The sequence below is a fragment of the Pseudochaenichthys georgianus genome, chromosome 17, assembly GCF_902827115.2.
Source record: "Pseudochaenichthys georgianus chromosome 17, fPseGeo1.2, whole genome shotgun sequence".
Classification (NCBI taxonomy): domain Eukaryota; kingdom Metazoa; phylum Chordata; class Actinopteri; order Perciformes; family Channichthyidae; genus Pseudochaenichthys; species Pseudochaenichthys georgianus.
Genome location: NC_047519.1, coordinates 22,015,907 through 22,037,416, shown reverse-complemented (window position 1 = coordinate 22,037,416; position 21,510 = coordinate 22,015,907). Strand labels below are relative to the sequence as shown.

The 21,510-nt window shown below is 43.7% G+C and overlaps 1 protein-coding gene across 4 annotated transcripts in view; it reads left to right on the top strand.

The window, feature by feature from the left end:
• The window catches only part of ece2a (endothelin converting enzyme 2a), a 76,333-nt gene that overhangs the window by 38,240 nt on the left and 16,583 nt on the right, over nt 1-21,510 (top strand). Inside the window, exon 4 of one of the 4 annotated variants that reach the window (XM_071206368.1) lies at nt 18,698-19,873. The exons of the other annotated variants lie outside the window; for them this stretch is intronic. Coding sequence (XP_071062469.1) covers nt 18,698-18,832 — 135 coding nt within the window. The 3' untranslated portion in view covers nt 18,833-19,873. Of the gene's footprint in view, nt 1-18,697; nt 19,874-21,510 lie in introns of those variants that run through there. 4 annotated transcript variants of the gene reach the window in all.

Below are 21,510 nucleotides of genomic sequence, written 5' to 3'. Positions count from 1 at the left end.
TGTTATTGGCGATTTCACTTCTGGGCGAGCCCAAGACCGTGAGCTGGTAGTTCTCCATTGTCCGGTTTCACTTCTGGGCGGGACCCTAGGCAATGAGTCAGCAGTTGTTGACTCCGCCCCATTTTCTTACAAGGAGATCTTAACAGATGACCAATGTATAGCTGGGATCTCACACACACACATTCTGCATAGACTTCCTTCCACCCCGAAGTCCGCTCACAATAACATGAATACATCTATTGATAATTCAGAACGACCATTGTCTCTTTAACTGTGTGACTCAATAACACACATCCTCTCATGGCCTCTTTAGGAGTCTTGCAGGATATGAATTATCCAATTAACAAAGCGCACATACATTTTCCCCTATGCAGCTTACGGACCAACATTTTTATCGTTTCTTAGCTAATGCATGCTGGATATGAACCACTAACCAACAAGACTTTAACTGTATTAGGAAGCCCCTCTCTTGGAGTTCCTCTGACCTCTTACCAATTCACTTAACATGGGTACATCTGCTGTTAATTGCAAAGACCATTGATAATTAGCAAAGAGACTCATGGGCCTCTTCTAATGACTTTCTGAAAAATACATATCAACAGGTAATCATTTTACTCAAGGCAGAAATCACAGGTTGTACTGTACCTTACCTACTCACAAATAGCCAAGAAACCACCTTTTGATTATAACACAAAAGTGGAAGAAAAGACAATTGGGCTAATCCAGGGCTTGACATTATAAATGGCCCGCTGGCCCGGAAGTAGTGATGGGAATTCCGGCTCTTCTTGGTGAGCCGGATCATTTGGCTCGGCTCACCAAGAAGAGCCGGCTCTTTCGGCTCCCAAACGGCTCTTCAGTTTACGACATATTATACCTTTTAATTAAATCAAATGTAGCCCTGTTTTGACTAATGATTTATATGTGTACACATATATCACTTAAATTATTCAATACATCCTTTGTACTAAAGTATTCAAAAGTAAAAATTACATGTTTAATATAAATGATTTGCTGTGGCCAATTGTTTTCATTGCATTTACAGACCCGTGTAACTCTCTGATACCACCCAATGAATGCATTGACTTGCTTGTAGAACCACGCTACACAAAACAGATAGCAACACCTATAAAAACTATTTAAAAAAAGGGGCTACTGTATCGACTTATATAAAGTATATACAATTTAATATAGTTTTTCTCCCTGCAGGAGAGGGGAGCGTGCTTTGAGATCAGCTGCTAGGCTGCAGCAGGGAGATGAGAGGGACAAAAAGAGATCTCCGTCCTCCGTGTTTTATTCTTATAGAAGTAAGAAGAGAAGTAATGGGGCAGAAACCCTCCTTTTTACGCAGCGCTCCAGACATTAGCCGCGTTCACACTGCGGTACTTTTCCCACAAAGGTTCATGCGAACTTAGTTCATGATCGCGTTCACACCAAAAAGAGCCGGTACTAAAAGTAGTTCATGCGAACCTTTTTACCCCCTCGAAAGTAGGGACTTTCGAGCGGCTCTTTTTTGAGAAAAGAGCTATATTTCTGATTGGCTGGGCGGATTGCAAACCACGCCCCGTAAAACTCCCAAAAAGTTTTGTGAAGCCGCCATTTTATTATCCTCGCATTAGCATTATTAGCATTAGCCCAGCGCAGAAACGCAGAGAGACTAATTTATGGCAACACAAAGAACTCTGAAGAACCAGCACCTTACCGTGGTAGAGAGGTTTGTGTGCCCTGATGAACCTGGGGGCTGTGTTGTCTGGAACCTTGTGTTCCTGGTAGGGTCTCCCATGGCAAATTGGTCTCAGGCAAGGGGCCAGACTAAGATTGCTTCAAAAGACCTCATGAAAGACGACACAGGAAGTGAGGATACCCGGCCCGGAGGAAGCCCGGGGTCCCCTTCTGGAGCCAGGCCCAGAAGGAGGACTCGTCGGCGAGCGTCTGGTGGCCGGGCTTGCCACGGAGCCCGGCCGGGCCCAGCCCGAAAAGGCAACGTGGGCAACACCTCCGCTTCTCCGTCCCGCGGGCCCACCACCTACGGGAAACATCGATGGGGTCGGGTGCGCTGCCAGAAGGGTGGCAGTGAAAGCGGAGGGTCTCGACGGACCAGACCCGGGCGGCAGAAGCTGGCTTTGGGGACGTGGAACGTCACCTCTCTGGGGGGGAAGGAGCCGGAGCTTGTGCGGGAGGTGGAGCGGTACCAGTTGGATCTGGTTGGGCTCACCTCTACGCACAGCGTCGGCTCTGGAACCTTACTTCTGGATAGGGGTTGGACTCTATTCTTCTCCGGAGTTGCTCAAGGTGTGAGGCGCCGGGCGGGTGTGGGGATACTCACAAGTCCCCGGTTAGGTGCTTCGTTGTTGGAGTTTACCCCAGTGGACGAGAGGGTCGCCTCCCTACGCCTGCGGGTTATGGGGGGGAAAACTCTGAACAGCAGTTCAGAGTATTCGGCCTTCTTGGAGACCCTGGAAAGAGTCCTGTATGGGGCTCCTGAAGGGGACTCCTTAGTCTTGCTGGGAGACTTCAACGCACATGTGGGCAATGATGGAGACACTTGGAGGGGCGTGATTGGGAGGAACGGCCCCCCTGATCTGAACCGGAGTGGTGGTTTGTTACTGGACTTCTGTGCTAGTCATGGATTGGCCATAACAAACACCATGTTCGAACATAAGGATGCTCATAAGTGTACGTGGTACCAGAGCACCCTAGGCAGAAGGTCCATGATCGATTTCGTTATCGTATCATCGGACCTGAGGCCGTATGTTTTGGACACTCGGGTAAAGAGAGGGGCGGAGTTGTCAACTGATCACCATCTGGTGGTGAGTTGGGTCGAGTGGCGGGGGAAGCCTCTGGATAGACCGGGTAAGCCCAAACGTGTAGTTCGGGTGAACTGGGAACGTCTGGAGGAGGCCCAAGTTCAGGAGGCCTTCAACTCACACCTCCGGCGGAGCTTTTCGGGCATTCCTGTGGAGGTTGGGGACATTGAACCAGAGTGGTCGGTGTTCAAAGCCTCTATTGCCGGTGGGGAGCTGTGGTCTCAAGGTCCTAGGTGCCTCAAGGGGCGGTAACCCTCGAACCTCCTGGTGGACACCGGTGGTCAGGGAAGCCGTCCGACTGAAGAAGGAGGCCTTCAGGGATTTGTTATCCCGGGGGACTCCCGAGGCAGTTGCAAGGTACCGACAGGCCCGAAGGGCAGCAGCCTCATCCGTGGCCGAGGCAAAGCAGCGGGTGTGGGAGAAGTTTGGAGAAGACATGGAGAAGGACTTTCGGGCGGCACCAAAGTTGTTCTGGAAAACTGTCCGACACCTCAGGAGGGGGAAGCAGGGAACCATCCAAGCTGTGTACAGTAAGGATGGGACGTTGTTGACCTCAACTGATGGAGTGTTGGGGCGTTGGAAGGAACACTTTAAGGAACTCCTGAACCCGACAACTCCGCCCTCTATGTTAGAGGCAGAGCTGGAGTATGACGGGGGATCAACACCAATCTCCCGGTGGGAGGTCACTGAGGTCGTTAAACAACTCCACAGTGGCAAAGCCCCGGGGGTGGATGAGATCCGCCCGGAAATGCTGAAGGCTCTGGGTGTTGAGGGACTGTCATGGTTGACACGTCTCATCAACGTTGCGTGGAAGTCGGAAACAGTACCGAAGGAGTGGCAGACCGGGGTGGTGGTCCCCCTTTCCAAAAAGGGGGATCAGAGGGTGTGTGCCAATTACAGAGGCATCACACTACTCAGCCTCCCCGGGAAAGTTTACTCCAAGGTACTTGAAAGGAGGGTCAGGCCGATTGTCGAACCTCAGATTGAGGAGGAACAATGCGGATTCCGTCCTGGTCGTGGAACGACGGATCAGCTTTTTACTCTCGCAAGGATCCTGGAGGGGGCCTGGGAGTACGCTTATCCGGTCTACATGTGTTTTGTAGACTTGGAGAAGGCGTATGACCGGGTTCCCAGGGAGTTACTGTGGGAGGTGCTGCGGGAGTATGGGGTGAGGGGGTCTCTACTCAGGGCCATCCAATCTCTGTACTCCCAAAGCGAGAGCTGTGTCCGGGTCCTCGGCAGTAAGTCGGACCCATTTCCGGTGAGGGTTGGCCTCCGCCAGGGCTGCGCTTTGTCACCAATCCTGTTTGTAATATACATGGATCGGATTTCGAGGCGTAGTCGTGGGGGGGGGGGGTCTGCAGTTCGGTGGAGTAAGGATTGCACCACTGCTTTTTGCAGATGATGTGGTTCTGATGGCTTCATCGGTCTGCGACCTTCAGCACTCACTGGATCGGTTCGCAACCGAGTGTGAAGCGGCTGGGATGAGGATCAGCACCTCCAAATCTGAGGCCATGGTTCTCAGCAGGAAACCGATGGACTGTCCACTCCAAGTAGGGAATGAGTCCTTACCCCAAGTGAAGGAGTTCAAGTATCTCGGGGTCTTGTTCTCGAGTGAGGGAACAATGGAGCGTGAGATGGGCCGGAGAATCGGAGCAGCGGGAGCGGTACTGCAGTCGCTTTACCGCACCGTTGTGACGAAAAGGGAGCTGAGTCAGAAGGCAAAGCTCTCTGTCTACTGGGCCATTTTCGTTCCTACCCTCACCTATGGTCATGAAGGATGGGTCATGACCGAAAGAACGAGATCGCGGATACAAGCGGCCGAGATGGGTTTCCTCCGCCGGGTGGCTGGTGTCTCCCTTAGAGATAAGGTGAGAAGTTCGGTCATCAGGGAGGGACTCGGAGTTGAGCCGCTCCTCCTTCGCGTCGAAAGAAGCCAGTTGAGGTGGTTCGGGCACCTAGTTAGGATGCCACCTGGGCGCCTCCCTAGGGAGGTGTTCCAGGCACGTCCAGCTGGGAAGAGACCAAGGGGTAGACCTAGGACCAGGTGGAGGGATTATATCTCTTCGCTGGCCTGGGAGCGCCTTGGGATCCCCCAGTCAGAGCTGGTTGATGTCGCCAGGGAAAAGAAAGTTTGGGGCTCTCTGCTGGAACTGCTACCCCCGCGACCCGACCACGGATAAGCGGGAGAAGATGGATGGATGGATGGACAAAATAAAACATGGGAGCGGTGGAGATGAGGAGGTGTCGGCGTTCTGGCGATTTACTCGGAAGGCTTCAGTAGAAGCTGCTGGGACTCCCAGCAGCTTCTACTGAAGCCTGTCCCCAACTCCGGGGACTTCCGGCCGGGGACTCCGGGTGGCAATATACGCCGTGAAGTGGTTTGCGGCCTGCCAGTAAAACCAAAGCAGAAGAAGAAGAAGTGACGTCAGCGGCTTCATTTGCCTAATCCACCCCCAGGGACTTTTTCTGGTGTGAACGCGATCTGTACTTAGTTCATGCGAACTAAAGAGTTTGCATGAACTAAGTTCGCATGAACCTTTGTGGGAAAAGTACCGCAGTGTGAACGCGGCTATAGATATCAAACGGCGACACATATTCATTTGCCAGTTACTTTGGAATTAGGGCAGGGATATCTAGATACTTTCCAAGGTTTGACATAATGAATTGTGCTACTTTTAAAGCAAGCAACGATGTTTTCAAATCTGTAATCAAAAAGCTCCTGAAAAACACTATCGAAGCAGTTCCAGCCGTTGTTACGTTAGTTCAAACAGTAACAACGGACTACTTTTCTTAGCGGATGCATGTCAATTTAAATCAATACATAAAACTATTTTTTAAATCAATAGAATCATTTTCTAAATTCATAAAAGCATTTCAATTATTATTGGGAGTCATGTCGTTACTTTGTTGAGAATATGGCCATGTGTAATAAGCGGGATAATGTCCACATTGCACATTGCATAATGTGCCTTCATGCCGATCTAGATCCCTCCGCAAAAACAAAACAAAAAACGGCTCGTTCGCGGGCGAGAGCCGGCTCCCGTCGTTCACTTAAAAGAGCCGGCTTTTTGAGCCAGCTCGTTCGTGACCGACACATCACTACCGAGAAGCACTATTTAGACACCCCGGGCCAGCATAACGTACTTTCCACTTGCCCGCTCGGGCCACTAAAATATTGCTTAAAAAAAAAAAAGAATGGTCCTGTGGTATTTTGACTAGCAATGTTGTTAAATTGTTTCGTTTATCAACGCTACAACATAGCGTTCCGTGAGTCGGTTGTCGTTGTTGGGTGAAAAGCAAACAGCTGTTTGCTGCGGAGCGCAGCGTGAGCAGGCTCCCGTGAGCGCGCTCCTTCACTACAGACTATCGCGCCACCTAACCATTCGCCAAAATGTTTTTAATACCAGCGGTAACCTGCCAAGCGCTGGGCAAAAAACTATCTTCAAATAAAAGAAAGTCACCGTAGGAGTTAAAGGAGAGTGACAGGGACCATGAGAAGAAGAGGGAGAGAAAGTTTCAGCCAGCTTGATGGATGGAGTTGGCTTCTAGTGGGGCAGTGACGCGTCCTAAAACCCTTTTATAATCTATCGATTAGATTTATGATTCGAACATTTTAAAAGTAGGGTAGACATGTGGATATTATCCGGCTGAACAAAACGTGCATTTATCAAACAGGTTTGTTTTCCACAGACCTTATTTCCAGCTATTTTCCAAAACCCTGTGGAGAAATAAATCCCATGCTTTTTGTCGAGGGAACCAGCAGCTTACTTCCTGGTTTTATGACGCGTCACTGGCTGCACCTCTCAATATGATGCCAATATAAACAAGGTCTTCTGTCGGCTCTGTACATCAATGCCAACCTATGCTGACAAGTAAGTGAAGAGTAGACAATATAAAGGTATTGGCGAAATGTCCCAGCAGTTTAGGATAATGAAGGCTCTAATCAAATCAATTACATAGCCATTACATTTCTAACTCTTAATGACAGGAAGGCAGAAAGTGCATTATACAAATAATAATACTCATAATAATAGCAGACATTTTTTAACAATGACCACAATATCATTATTTTAATAAACCAAATATGAACAATTGAGGAAAATGAGGAAGAACTGATGATTCAAATGTTGTAGTACAAGTAGTAATGTAGTTAGTGCATACATTACTATTGCAACAAATGTGTTAATTTTCTTCATTATTAGTCGATTTCTTTTTTGGTGGACGAATGCTCTGGAGGGCCAGTGGCATTTTACCCTTAATGTCTACCCCTGGCTAATCTACAAATCATTTAAAAACCTCAGTATGCTTAAGAGGCAAACATCAATTTGTCCCATTCAAGTTTAACACACATCCTACATATCAGGTGACATAAAAATGAATATACCAGAAATACGCTGTATTAAACTGTCTGCTATAACACATTATTTTAATACTTCAGTTTGAGTAGGGGAGCATCCTCAAACTCACAGAAAGACAATTTGATTGAAAGAAAACCCTTTATTGACAATTCAGGTGTGATTATGTGATGGCTCTACGTGCAGTTGTTTTCCTTTTTGCTTTAACTGGCCGAAAATCAGATCCTTCAAGTGAAGTCCAGTAGTGCACAGAGAATACGGATCTGAATTTTACTCAAAAAGCCTCCATATTGTGTGCGATGTCTGTGTGTTTGCGTACTGAGACACAGATGAAAAACTTCACCTGTCATAGCTAAATACCAACCTCAAAATGTCTTCAGTATGGTAATGAAATAACAACTTTTCAGCTGCAGCAGTCTTTCAATGGGGTTCAATGCTGTGAGGGGTACCTTTTAGAGATCACTTTGTCCCTTAATTGACATGTGCACTTGGATTAAGCACAAAGTCCTATATATTTGGGTTTTCCTCAATAAATTGGAAGCTAATGAAACGTACAAGACTTTGTTGCCAACTTCTATACTACAAGAGTTGGAAAATGTTTTTATTCTAGAAGACTGGCCTTTGTCTGCAGTGAAGCACAAAACAAAACTCTTCTGGTCAGTATTATTCAAGCTACTGGAGTCTTTGCATGCCTGCGATGATTTGAATGCACTGCTACAGTGAGCGTAATCTCTGAATGACTTCTCTGACAGTGGAATCAGTCATAGTGGCACTTTACATTTCCACTCCATCTCCACAGCTCTCAGTTGACTTCCATGACGTGGAGTGCTATTCAGCGGCTGGCTGCAGCGCTAACCACCACTGTGTCAATGTGACAATGACAATGTTTTGGCCATTAGCCATGCTTGACCTTGACTCCGAGAGAAGAGAACGCTGCTATCAAACTAGAGTAGGTGACTCCCGAGCTCTGAATTGAAAATAATTACTCATTATGCACTCACAGCCACATTCAGAGCACCTGCTAAATGGGTTGTTATTCAAAGTTGAGTTTGTTATTACAAGTATAGTTTACGCTTAAAACACAGATGGAATATATAATTACAGTAAATGCAACGGTGTGAAAGGTCAGGTTGTGTGAATAATTTGAATGAAAGCAAGCAGAGGACTAAGTGCAACTAATGTTAATGCACATTTGAACTGATGTTTTCAAAGAAGACATCAACTAGAAATATTATGGAGCTTTTCCGGTGAATAATCCAATGAAAATGTAGCAATCAGCTGGCTTCCACAATGTGTTATGCTGATGAAAAACAGTCTATATATTTATTATAAAGTCAACTGACAATTATTACAATTTGGAAAAGGACTAGTTATCTATCGCCATAAAGATTCAGCTTTACAAAAGTTTTATAAGGAAGATCACTCATGAACAAGTTTGTCAGGCCTAAACAATACTCATAGTGAGTTTTAGTGAGGAAACGCATACTAAAAAGGCATTAATGCGCCATAAACACACGAGCAAAATGTACTTGTGTTGTGACGCAAAAGGGTGATGGGAGTGAAAAGAAGGTGTCGGCAGTGTTAGCATAAACTGCAGGAGCTAGCAACGACTGCATTGCACGTAATTAGTCGAACTTTATTGTTGTTTTATCGCATTTTACACTAGTACTCTACTGTTAGCAGTGTCCTTCCTTCGTTGCTGATTGTTTTGTTTTCAACATTCAATTCTAACTGTCTTAAACTGGGAGTAGAAATCGGTATTCGCTGAATGGAGGCATTTCAACCCTTAAAGTGGCTGAATATTCCAGAATGTTGCTATTTTTATTATTTGTAGTGTGTTGCAGCCCATAATAAGTGCTTAGTTTTTTAAATGGTGACAACCTGAATTGACAAAACACTGTTTTGTCACTGGATAAAATAGATGTGTCTTTTAAATAAAGGGATTGGCCTGATAAATTGCCTGCCATATATTACAGTAATTCCTGGGAGAAGATTAGGCCTGAGAAATGTTTTCAGACGGAAGTATCTAAAGGCTCTTCTCACCCTGCTGTGAGTTTAACCAGGGACAAGCTTGACTCAAGGAGTGAACAAAGGCAAATACTGTGCTGTGTATGGGCCAATTTGTAAAGGACAGACAATAGCCTCACACGCTCACTCAGTAGTAGACAGAGTGCTGGGTGTTTTCCTCCAACAGAAGGACGTATTAAAGGAGGATCAGTGAGTGAGTTTGGGGGACAGATGGGAGGATTTGACTTCCCTTCAAAGGAAGTGAAGCTGAAGTCACGAAGCAGCCCTATTTGAAAGCCATTACACTTTAAGATTCAAGTTCCTTCTCTGTCATCATAGCTCTCACCATCTCTTCTTCTCACTCCCGCCTCTCCCTCTGTTTTACCCTCATTTCCACTTTGGTTTCTACCACCTGCTCTTTGCTCAGGGCTGTGAGGAGATGGTGATGTGTGATTGTGTTCATGTTCTCTTTCTGCTGCACTCTGTGTGTGTGATCATCACAGGGAAGTCGATAGCTCTCTGCGGTTGTCTATTTTTGCTCCCTCACTTACTCGTATGGGTACAACAGTCACGATTCGAGTTCATGTTTTGCAGCAATGTGGGTTCAGAGCCTGCTTTAAAAAAAAGCATACTTTCATAATGGTTGCAGATTGCGAGGCGTGATAAATAAAAGCAAGAAAAACTGTCTGAGTGATGAAAAACGGAAGAGATCCCTGAAGAATATGTTGCTGAATTCACACAAGGAAGAGGGCATTGAAGGGCGAAGGAGAAAGAGTAGAGGTAGGAGAGAAGGGAAACAAGGATACAAAGTAAAATAATGGGAAAAAGGTAACAAAAACCAGGACTGACAGAAAGCTAATGAGCAGAGCACCAGCGTGAGACTGATGGGAAGAAGGTAGCAAAGGACAGGAAAGAAGAGAGAGGGGAGGGAAAAGAGTGCTCTCGTGTATAAAAAGAAAGAAATACAGGTGACAATAACACAATTGCTCCCACTGCACATCCAAATATCTTATTTCCCAGCCTGTTAACAAACCATGCATGTTGTGGTTTGTGAAGATGTTAAGGCATAGAGCAAACATCCATTGAGTGAATGCAGCACACGGTCCTCACTGGAGCCTATCAAGGACACACGCTGTAAATAGAAGCATGCTACAATCACTGTTTTGTTTTTGCAAAATCTCACAACAGCGGCCGTGCTGCACTGAGGTGTGACAATTATTTCACAGCCTGACATGCTCTGTGAATCACTTTTACCGTTGCTATGGAAACTCTTTTGTTAGTTATCATCTCAGACTAACACTATTAATTGCCAACCATAGTCCTGTTTAAAGAGGTAAAGACAAAGGGAACATGTTAGCTTTGCGAGGCGGTCAAAGCGCAGACTGAAGGACTGTCCCTGGTGTCTGATTATTATGTTTTGCTCAAGGTCACTGAGGTAGAGACGGTTGAAAATACAAGGTCTAAAATATAAGTTTACAATTGGGTGACTCTGCAATTTCAGGTGATTAGTGAGAGAATGTGTGTGGTGTGCAACAGACGAGGTAAAACTGTAAGACTTTGTGAAGTTTTTGGAGTTTTGTGCAGACCACAGTTTTCCAGAACTAATATCACATTTTCTTGTTGTGTTTCAGACACTGTTATTGGTGTTTGATGGGTTTAATTGGACCAACATGGTCAGTTTGGTGGCAGGAAATGTGAATCCTACACTTCTACTGTGGCCTGCTCTGATGGATCAATTCAGACTCATTTGTCCTGACCTCATTTCTGCTGCTGGTAAAAGTCAGAACCACCTGCTATTTGTTATAGAAGTAAAATTACATACTTCTAACATTAATGATGACTGAGTTTGTTTGAGTGGCATCTGTGTTTTTATATGAAAAACTTCCCAGTAGAGAAGTCTATTGATATATAAAAAAAATATGACCTTTTTTATATTACTACATTTTTGGGCCAATTTTTTGCGCAATGCAAAATCCCTAGTCACCAGTTTCAAAAGAATGCAATAGAATTAGGCGGAGAACCACCTGATGGTATTACATTTTAAACATTCAAAGAAAGGTGTCATCCAAGAGCCGAGCATTTCCCTGCTTTTTCACGTTTTTCAGTTCAAAAAGATTTTTTTTTCTGTGAAGAATGTATTTAATATTTAGTGATTAAATCCACATGGTTGACTTACAGTACCCTTTAATTTGTATTATGACATATATCCCCTCCTCTGAATGCAACCTTTGATATCAGTTCAGTTTATCCAGAAGGTTAATTTAGGCACATTTTATCCAAACATATATTTTCATTTAGCTTAATTAAAGTGTGCAGGGAGTTGGAGATAGACCATGCCTTCCCACAATCCCAAGGAATCCCCATCTCCACAGGGCTACATGATTCCCACCCACACATGACGGGGGAGGCTCCTGTCGTGACATCATCGCACGTTGGTTTGATGCAGAGCGGAAGACGTTCTCTGACATTGATTGGTTGTCCCTGAACACACACACACACACACACACACACACACACACACACACACACACACACACACACACACACACACACACACACACACACACACACACACACACACACACACACACATACATACATACATACATACATACAGTCATACATACAGTCATGCACACACAAATTAGCTGCAGTCTTATTTTTCAGTTTGACAAATATGTTCTTGTGAGGCTCAAATGTCACTTTGTGTTTGTCTTTCTAGGCTTCTCTTAAAATGAACTTTACTCTTAATATTAACACAGATTTCATACAATCTTGAAATAGGAGTTTCTGCCATAGCAGTCACAACTTTGTAGTGTAAGCATTGTCACTCAAATTGTTTTGAGTAAAACATAGGGTGATATATTTGAAAACAGTTTAGCAAATACCGTAACAGAAAACATGTGCTAAATGTGGCTAACTTCATTTGTTATCTTAGCAGCTCAAATGCAACAATTTATATTTGTTTTACCTATAAAGAAACACACTTTTACACTAAATAAAAATAGCTCACCGTTGCCTAGACGACCGGTATCGACTACAGAGCACTGTTCCTATGGAAACAACGGATGCCTAAAGGAGGAGGATCATTCATTGGAATAAAATAATAAGGGAGAGAGGGATAAGGAAGACTAGAGACAGGAAAAGTAAAAGAGGGGAAGATAATGAGGGAGAGAAGAAAGTGTAGCTCGGCAGAGGTGTGGTCAGAAAAACCTGAAAAGAAAAATCACTGGGAACTAAATTGTTGCAAGGTTGTATTATAGTGAATGTACTGTCTTTGTTTTTTACTGAATTCCATCTTTATCTCTGCAGTTTATCTTAAACTTGACTGCAGCTGCTTATCCAGGTGACACAACGGAAAGGATGAGCTGGAAGGGAGAAAAGCTACATCTATAGTTAGAGTAAATGTGTAGAAAATCAATGTAAGCCACAGCGAAGTGGAGTGGAGTGGAGTACACCCCTTGAAGAAGGTTATTAGATCACGTAAACCTTCAAGGGGTGTGTGTGTGTGTGTGTGTGTGTGTGTGTGTGTGTGTGTGTGTGTGTGTGTGTGTGTGTTTTTGTGTGTGTGCATGCATAAATATAGTTCTGCATTTACACGTGTCTTTATGCAGGATTTTTTTGTGTATATTTATATTGTATGTGTGAGGATCAGCAAATGGACGAGTAAGCCCAGGCTTCACACCCCTCCAGAGATTTTCACACAGCTTAGGGAAGATTCTCTGCACGTGCTCCGTCAAACATTCTCAACCCTCATTGGCTGAAAGCGTTTCCCACACACACACAAACAAAAACTGGCTTCTTTAAAACAACACAAACATGATTCACCATAGTAAGGGTTTATCCTATACATTTAATATCACATTATGTCTTTTTAGTAGCACCTGCAAATGACATTGCACAATGGTTTATGAATATGTTGTTTTCTTTTTCCTCGTACATTAAGAATGTATTGAGGTAAAAGTGTATTTGAGTACAAACGCACTTGGGGTATGATGATCATTAGATATATTTATTGCAAGTCATTACATTCAATAAATACATTCCTTTTGTACACATGTTCTACAGTTCCCCTCATGTCCTCTCTCCCAGTTAATCCAATGCAATCTCTGCACTTTTCACCTACTGCTCCCTTTTTTGATCTGTGGATATTTTTGTTAATCCAGTGTTATGGTTTGTCCCAGCTGTGAATAGGGAAGCTCTCAGAGCCAGACACACCCTCCTCCCCCCCCCCCCACCCTCACTCACACACTGACTTCAAGTTTAAGAGATTGTCCACACGCAGAGAGCCTGCCTGCAGTGAGCTGTCAGATAAAACTGTTTACCATGAGTCATAGAGTAAATGTCATTCATGGTACTACATGCTTTAATGCACACGTTATATGCATGAATACATACTTGATGAATAACACACTTTGAACAAACACACACATTATTGGTAATTATTGTTATTATGTACCTGATTGCAGTGTTGCTGTTGGAAACGGACACATTCCCCCCCCCCCCCCCCCGCATCTTAACAGACAATAAAGTGTGTGCACAGGACCGAGATTTAAAACTTCAGAAACTGCTGTTTACTGGTGTGTGTTTGAGAGTGAGCAGTGATAAGCAGAGTGAGAGAGATACATTAAAAAAGATTAAAATGGTACATGACAAAAACCTGAGGGAGGAAGTTTAAAGACAACACCTTAGAAGGGGATTTAGAGACCAACAACAAATCGCACACTGCAGTAGCATTGAAGAGTTGAAAGTGATGAAAATGGCGGCAAAAGCTGATTGAATGTTTTTAGACACAGAATGTCCTTCCCAGCTCACCGTTGCCTAGACGACCGGTATCGACTACAGAGCACTGTTCCTATGGAAACAACGGATGCCTAAAGGAGGAGGATCATTCATTGGAATAAAATAATAAGGGAGAGAGGGATAAGGAAGACTAGAGACAGGAAAAGTAAAAGAGGGGAAGATAATGAGGGAGAGAAGAAAGTGTAGCTCGGCAGAGGTGTGGTCAGAAAAACCTGAAAAGAAAAATCACTGGGAACTAAATTGTTGCAAGGTTGTATTATAGTGAATGTACTGTCTTTGTTTTTTACTGAATTCCATCTTTATCTCTGCAGTTTATCTTAAACTTGACTGCAGCTGCTTATCCAGGTGACACAACGGAAAGGATGAGCTGGAAGGGAGAAAAGCTACATCTATAGTTAGAGTAAATGTGTAGAAAATCAATGTAAGCCACAGCGAAGTGGAGTGGAGTGGAGTACACCCCTTGAAGAAGGTTATTAGATCACGTAAACCTTCAAGGGGTGTGTGTGTGTGTGTGTGTGTGTGTGTGTGTGTGTGTGTGTGTGTGTGTGTGTGTGTGTGTGTGTGTGTGTGTGTGTGTGTGTGTGTGTGTGTGTGTGTGTGTGTGTGTGTGTGTGTGTGTGTGTGTGTGTGTGTGTGTGTGTGTGTGTGTGTGTGTGTGTGTGTGTGTGTGTGTGTGTGTGTGTGTGTGTGAGTGAGAGACTGCTCATGCTGGGATGTTTTTTTATTCCCCAGCCTTTTATAACCAATCACCGTTAGTCAGTCTAGTCTCAAACCTTTTCTGTCTGTAGCCTCACAGCCCTGTCAGAGGATTTCAACCCCTTTATCATCATCATACCTCATGTCCTAAATGTGTTGGTATAAAATGGATATTATCTGACGCTCGTATTATCTCACAAGGCGTAGCCAATGTTGTTAAAGGTTAGTCTCTGTTTTCTTTTTGTTCAGTAGCTTTGCTTTAGTCTATTGATCCATCAGCCGGGATTTAAAAAAAGATACACGTCAGTAGGGACTTGGACTGTGAGCCGTAGGGTCGCCGGTTCAGACCTAAAATATGGAGTGTGGACTGCTGCTTGGAGAGGTCCCAGTTCACCTCCTGGGCCCTGCCGTGGTGCCCTTGAGCAAGGTACCGGACGCATGTGTGTGTGACCATTAAAGAGGGTCTCATCCTCCAATTCTATATATCTATTAGTGTTGCACAGTGTACCGATACTCGAAAGGTACCGCGATACCCTGCCGTTAAAAACGTTACGATTCTTCCGTTTCATTAGTTTCGGTACTTTAAGAATGACGGGGAAAAGTACTCCGGTGAGAAAGCGCTGTTTTAATAAGAGCTGTGTGTGTTCAGCGCTCTGCTTCCACTCCCTGCACTGCAGCCGTGCCTGCAGTCCCTCCCCTCTCAAGCACGCTCTAAGTCCCTCCCCTCTCAAGCACGCTCTAAGTGCCTCCCCTCTCTCGTGCACGCGCTAGCTGCCAGAGCATGTGAGAAAACGAGAAGCATGGCTGCAAGTGGGAGTGCAACTGCCGCTGCGCCTCGGCTTGTTGACAAAAAAGACGCCAGAAGCGACATTTGGAAGTATTTTAGCTATATCTCTGACAGTGAGGGCAAGCCTACGGACACCACGAGGCCTGTCTGTAAGAAATGTTTTAGATCCCTGCAAACCAAGGGAGCCAACACATCAGACTTAGCTAAGCACCTCGCTGACCGGCATCCAGAGCTGTTTAAAGAATGTAAAGACAGACAGGTTAGCGAATGTGATAGATAACATAATTACATCATGCTCAAGCCCATGCCCTCAAATCTAAGTCGAACAAGTGTAATTTATTTTGTGACAAACGAACGTTTTCGTAGTTTGACGAGGCAATTAATGGCAATGATAACTGTCTAATATGGCTATCTTTTTAGCTAACTTACCAATGTGGCTAACATCTGCAATGTACATTTTGTCAATAATTATTTATATTACTGTAGCCTACTATTATATGTTAATAAAATATAAAGTTAACTATCAAATAAATCACATAAACTCAAGTATAAAGAAGAGACCATGTTGTAAGAAAACACTTAACAGATAAACTACAATTTTATTTATCATGAAAATAATAAAAGAAAATAATCGGAATTGCAATTCTTGACTTAGTATCGAAACCAAAATGTTGGTATCGTGACAACACTAATATCTATGGTGATTTTTAAGGGAAGTTTTCCTTCCCTGTAGAGTAGGTTTTTGTTCTTGTAAATAGTCTACAAACATAAAACTCCTGTGTTCCCTCCAGAGGGAGATTCGATGGGACGAACTCTCCCTTTCTGCCTCTGTCCCAATCTTTCCCTTTTTATTTTTTTTCTGCGATCAATGAATGCAACAAAATCGATACAGACACTTTTCTCTCATTAATGCCTTTCAAAGTCAGAAAGCAGGGAGAGTGGGAAAGGCGGCTTGACTGAAATGCTTTGTGTTAACTGTTTCGTTCTGCTGTTGAACGTTTTTATTCAGTTCAGGACAGTTTAGTAGATTTTACATTTAGTCAGACATCACTGTTATTAATTTAGTCTCTATTGACACATCGGAGAATGTATTACTTGATGCATTACACATTAAATCAAGGAATCATGAAAAATGTAGGCTTATGCTCTCGAGAGTGCTATTTTAAGACAGTGAATGGTATGGGCAGTGTGAAAGGAAGATCTGTCAAAACTCTCATCCAACTCTAAGGAAAACATTGCTTTGATTTGACCGGATCGAACAAAAATCATTTTATTTTAGCTGTACATTAGTGCAGTGGTTCTCAAACTTCTTCTGTCATTCCCCACTTTGTTTTTCTTTACTTTTTTTTTTTTTGCTCCAAGGTCCCCCTCGGCGGGTACTTTTTATTTATTTTTTCACAACACTGTGTCTCAGGCATAGGCGGCGCGTTAGGCTCAGGTTTGGGAAGGCTAAATAACTTTGTTTTACCTGACGCTGCCCGCGTCCGGCGTCTATAGAAAAGAGATCAACTCAGTGAAAGCAAAGTACCGCCTGCTGACCAATCAGAGATCAGTGTGCGGAGTTTAAATCTATCAAGATGGGGGGAGTGTAGTGAGTGTACTGTGATATTACAATACAAATGAAATGGCATCGATTACTGTACACTATAATGAAATAAAAAGACTTGTAAAAAATAAAATAATAATAAACATAGGCCTATTTGTAAAGTGGGGGCACACAAACGGGATTTCGAAAAGTGTCACGGTTAAACTCCTTATGAAGTGGTGAGGTGCCGCTCCACATTTATTTTCTTCCCGACTGCAACGCTGTTGTGTGTGTGTGTGTGTGAGAGCGTTTCACATGTGTGTATGAAAGAGTTTTACATATGTCTGTAAATGATTTTGGTTTCAGTTGTGTGTGTGTGTGTGAGAGCAGGCTCGGATTGGCCATCGGGAGATTCAGGACTTTTCCCGGTGGGCCGCTGCCGTTGATGGGCTGCTGCCTTAGGTGGGCAGGCTGGCTTTCACTGCACCGGTACCGCATCCACCGCCGTTGCGAGTCTCCGGCTGTAACAGTCCATTACCGCCCGCGAGGACCCAGGTTCCAAAAAATGTATTTAAAAAAATTAAATAATAATAATAATCTCCCGTTCATCGCGTCCATTCGACCCACCTTATCACATCTCTGCGCCCCACCAGTGGGGCGCGCCCCACACTTTGAGAAACGCTGCATTAGTGTGTGGATGGATATCTGGAGAAAAGGGAAAGAGGCATCATTGTCCCCCGCATTAGAAATAGAAAAACAGTGTGTCCGTGCTTTGGCATGTGTTCATGCATGTGTGTGAGAGGTGTTTCTGGATAGATAGGAACCAATTAACTGTGAAAACCGTCTTCCTCCGCACAGCAAACCAATCAAGCCTGCAGTTTGGACACTTTCTCTTCTCTACTCGACTCTTTTTTTCCTTTCTTTTCCCCGAACATTTCATAGGAAGCTGGCCTGGGTTGATGGCCCTTACTTCTGATCTTATATCTGCAATCCAGTCCCACAGCAGAAACATTGAAGAATTGTAAGAAATAGATTTTATTCTGCTGGAAGATATCTGCACATCATACTGCTGGTTCCTTTTAAAGTGACCAAAATGACTTCCTCACAGTTACACTAATGGACCAGAGCAGAAGGTTTAGGTAAAAGCTATTTGCTGCTTAAATTAGGTTTTGAAGCAGGGAGAGATCACTGATTTGACCCCTTGAGGCTTAACACTGTCGCTAGGTTGAGACCCCATTTCCTGCAGGTACTAACTGATCATGTGACTCATGAATTAATGTCAGCTGTTTTTGGAACTGTTTAAGCAGACTTGTTGAAAGTTGACATATGTTCAGCTGGTTTTATATGAATTTAACAAAACTCTTTCTGGTCTTCTGGCCACAATAATTTGACCTTAACTCTGACCCTCGAAATAAGGTTAGGAACTTTACAAGGACTCATTTTAGGGCCAACACATGTATTGCACAACCAACCCCAATGACTTTATTTCAAATGTTGTTGCTCTGGATGAGAAATGGAATCAAAGAAAGGCAGTGCATACTGTAAGTGTGTTTAAACGTATGTTGACGTCCCTCTCGAACACTCACTGTGTATATCCGTTTATTTCTCATTTCATGGAGCTAAATCCATCATCTTTTCATCTTCTCAAGCCTTCTGCCACCACCCTTTGTCTTTAATCTTTTCTCTTCCTCTTCCTCTCCCATCCCTCTCATCATAGTTTTATGCAGTTTACCCTCTCCACTCCGGGCCAGTGCATGCTGCCAGATGTGCAGGGATCCCACCGCTGAACAGCTGGCCTCTAGTGCTAAAGATACGCACACACACACACTGCACATACTTGAATGGACACTGAAAAAACCTGCAAACACACAGAGGGAAATAAAATGTTTCGGCACACATGCGACCAAGAAGTGACCCTGGGTCCTGCAGTGTCACACAGATGTGTAGAAAGAGTCCTTTGCATTTCTTCTGTGCCAAAAAGTGCCCTTCAAAATGGTCTTTCATGACAACCTACAAACAATTATAAATGTATTAACTGACACCTCCCATGCTGGAAGAAGTGGGATGCTGTGACAGAGACACATACACCCGCACAGTCGCTGCCAGCAGCTGTCAGCAGGTTTTTTGGCAGACACTGCACTTCACACACACTGTATCAGTCTGTATGTGACATTTTTTTTTTACTATGGTTGCTGTGCCAACAGAATTAAGGGATAGAGGAATACGTCAATCAAGTCACAACCCTACAAAAAATAGCTTTTAACAAATCTTAGATTATAAGTATATTAGCCATTAAATTGTTCCTGGATATTAAGTGTTAAATGGCACTATTTCAATTACTTACTGTATTTCAAGGCCTCATTACCCCTAAAGTTACTTCATGTTTTTATCGTCTCCACTTATAGATGGCTGACTTTTGTTTGAACCTCATAAAACAACTTAATCTTTATGGCCTCATTGCCACCATTGATGTTAGATGCAGATCAAATATATAATCAGACTGTCATCACTTCACAAACATCAATGTCAATCATCAACTTGAGCTTGCATACGAAGAGTTGATAGATGTCACTTGGCTATAAACGGCTCACAGAGATGTTTAGTTGTGTAATACTCCCAATCAGTTAATTAAATCGCCTCCTTCACTTCCTTCAATCGAAGTCGCTGCAAACCTCCCCAGAAAACAGTAATGCCTGAAGCAACTGTGACGAATCATAGAGAACAATGGGACTCATTTCTCCTCTCTTGGTTTGACCATCTGAAGTTCTCACTGCCCATCTTTCTCTTTTGCTCCCTATTTAAACTCTTCCTGTCGGTGGTTGTCTTTGGATGTTGTCATAACATGTATTTCCAGTCTGTTGAAAATTGCATCCTCAACGTAAGGTGCAACTGAAACGTAATCAGAAACTTTAAGAAAATAAACACTATGTAAATCCTCCCTGTGGTTCGTTTCCCATTTTTGCCCCATTTGTGTTGATACACCCGTCATGTTTGTACGTATGAAGCTACAGCCAGCAAGTGGCTAACATAGTTTAGCATAAAAACTGGAAACAGCTATTTTAATCCATACAAAAACTGAAGTGTAAAAACAACAAATCGCAGTTTACGGGGGTTAGGTGCCAGTCTATTTATTTAGCTGGAACTTGTTGCTTAGCAACTGGAGGAGACTCTAGGAACTTTCTGGTCCCAAACCCAAAATAGTCCTTTTCAGGTGGTATCTATCTACCAACTGTAAACGATAATGGTGCTCATTCTTAGATAACTGATTAAAAAGGAATAAGATTCAATACTAAATTCAGATTTACTAAACTGCAAACAAACCCCAACCCTGCATGTGGGTCCACGGTAATGTGGCATACATGTACATACATTTACATAACTAAATGCATTAAAATTATCTTACAATTTTATAATGACAACAGCAAAGTGGGGGTTGCATGCTCTTTCTTTGAGTGTGAAGTTAATAACTCACATCCTGTTGCACATCTCTGCTCTCAGATTTGTTTATTTCCCACACACTTGTGTTTGTGTTGCAGCCATGAACGTCCGACTGAACTCTCTAGTGCAGTTTTTCGTAGCGTGTGTGTGTGTGTGTGTGTGTGTGTGTGTGTGTGTGTGTGTGTGTGTGTGTGTGTGTGTGTGTGTGTGTGTGTGTGTGTGTGTGTGTGTGTGTATCTGTCATATGGTGCTCCCTGCCAGTCGCTGTCCATGTTGTCTGTCACTGAGTGAGCTACACAACATGCTCCAAGGCTCTCTATGTGACAGCAGTTAAATAGACTAACCCAGCCGGCTGCAGTCCAACTTCAGCCAGGGAGAGATAGAGAGCGAGATGGAGATGAGGAGGGGGTGGTGAGTGTGCAAGGAGACGTTACGGGAAATCCGATGTAGTCCAAAGGCTGGTCTGTGCGTAATTTCTGGTAAACTGTCTTGTCTATCCGGACATCTGCAAATGACTGTGTCAGGCTTGGATTTACCTTTCATCACTCAGCGCTCGCTCCTTGTTATTTGTTCAGTAAGAAACCAATCAAGCTGTTTGCCACTTGCCTCTCTAGTTTGTGTGCTTGTTACATGACCATTGTATTTTATCCAGAAAAGGTGACTCATAGAACTAGCTTCAGTTATTTGACACACACACACACACACACACACACACACACACACACACACACACACACACACACACACACACACACACACACACACACACACACACACACACACACACACACACACACACACACACACACACACACAACCCTTTTCTGTTTCTTTCAAGGTCTCTCATTTTATTATTTCTCTTGAAGGTAAATCACCAGGACTACATGCTTAACACAAATGTTCGTCCTATTAATAAACCCTCACCCCTTGTGTATTTATATATCTTTAAACAAACGACAATTCAGATGTCTTTATCCTGAATGTTCAACATTGTAATTGGTCCTCACAAAGATAAAAAGAGTACAACATGCAGAGAAAGAGTGTGCACTCCGTTTGTCTGTAGTGCCAGCGATCAGCCATCACAGTGGTTAT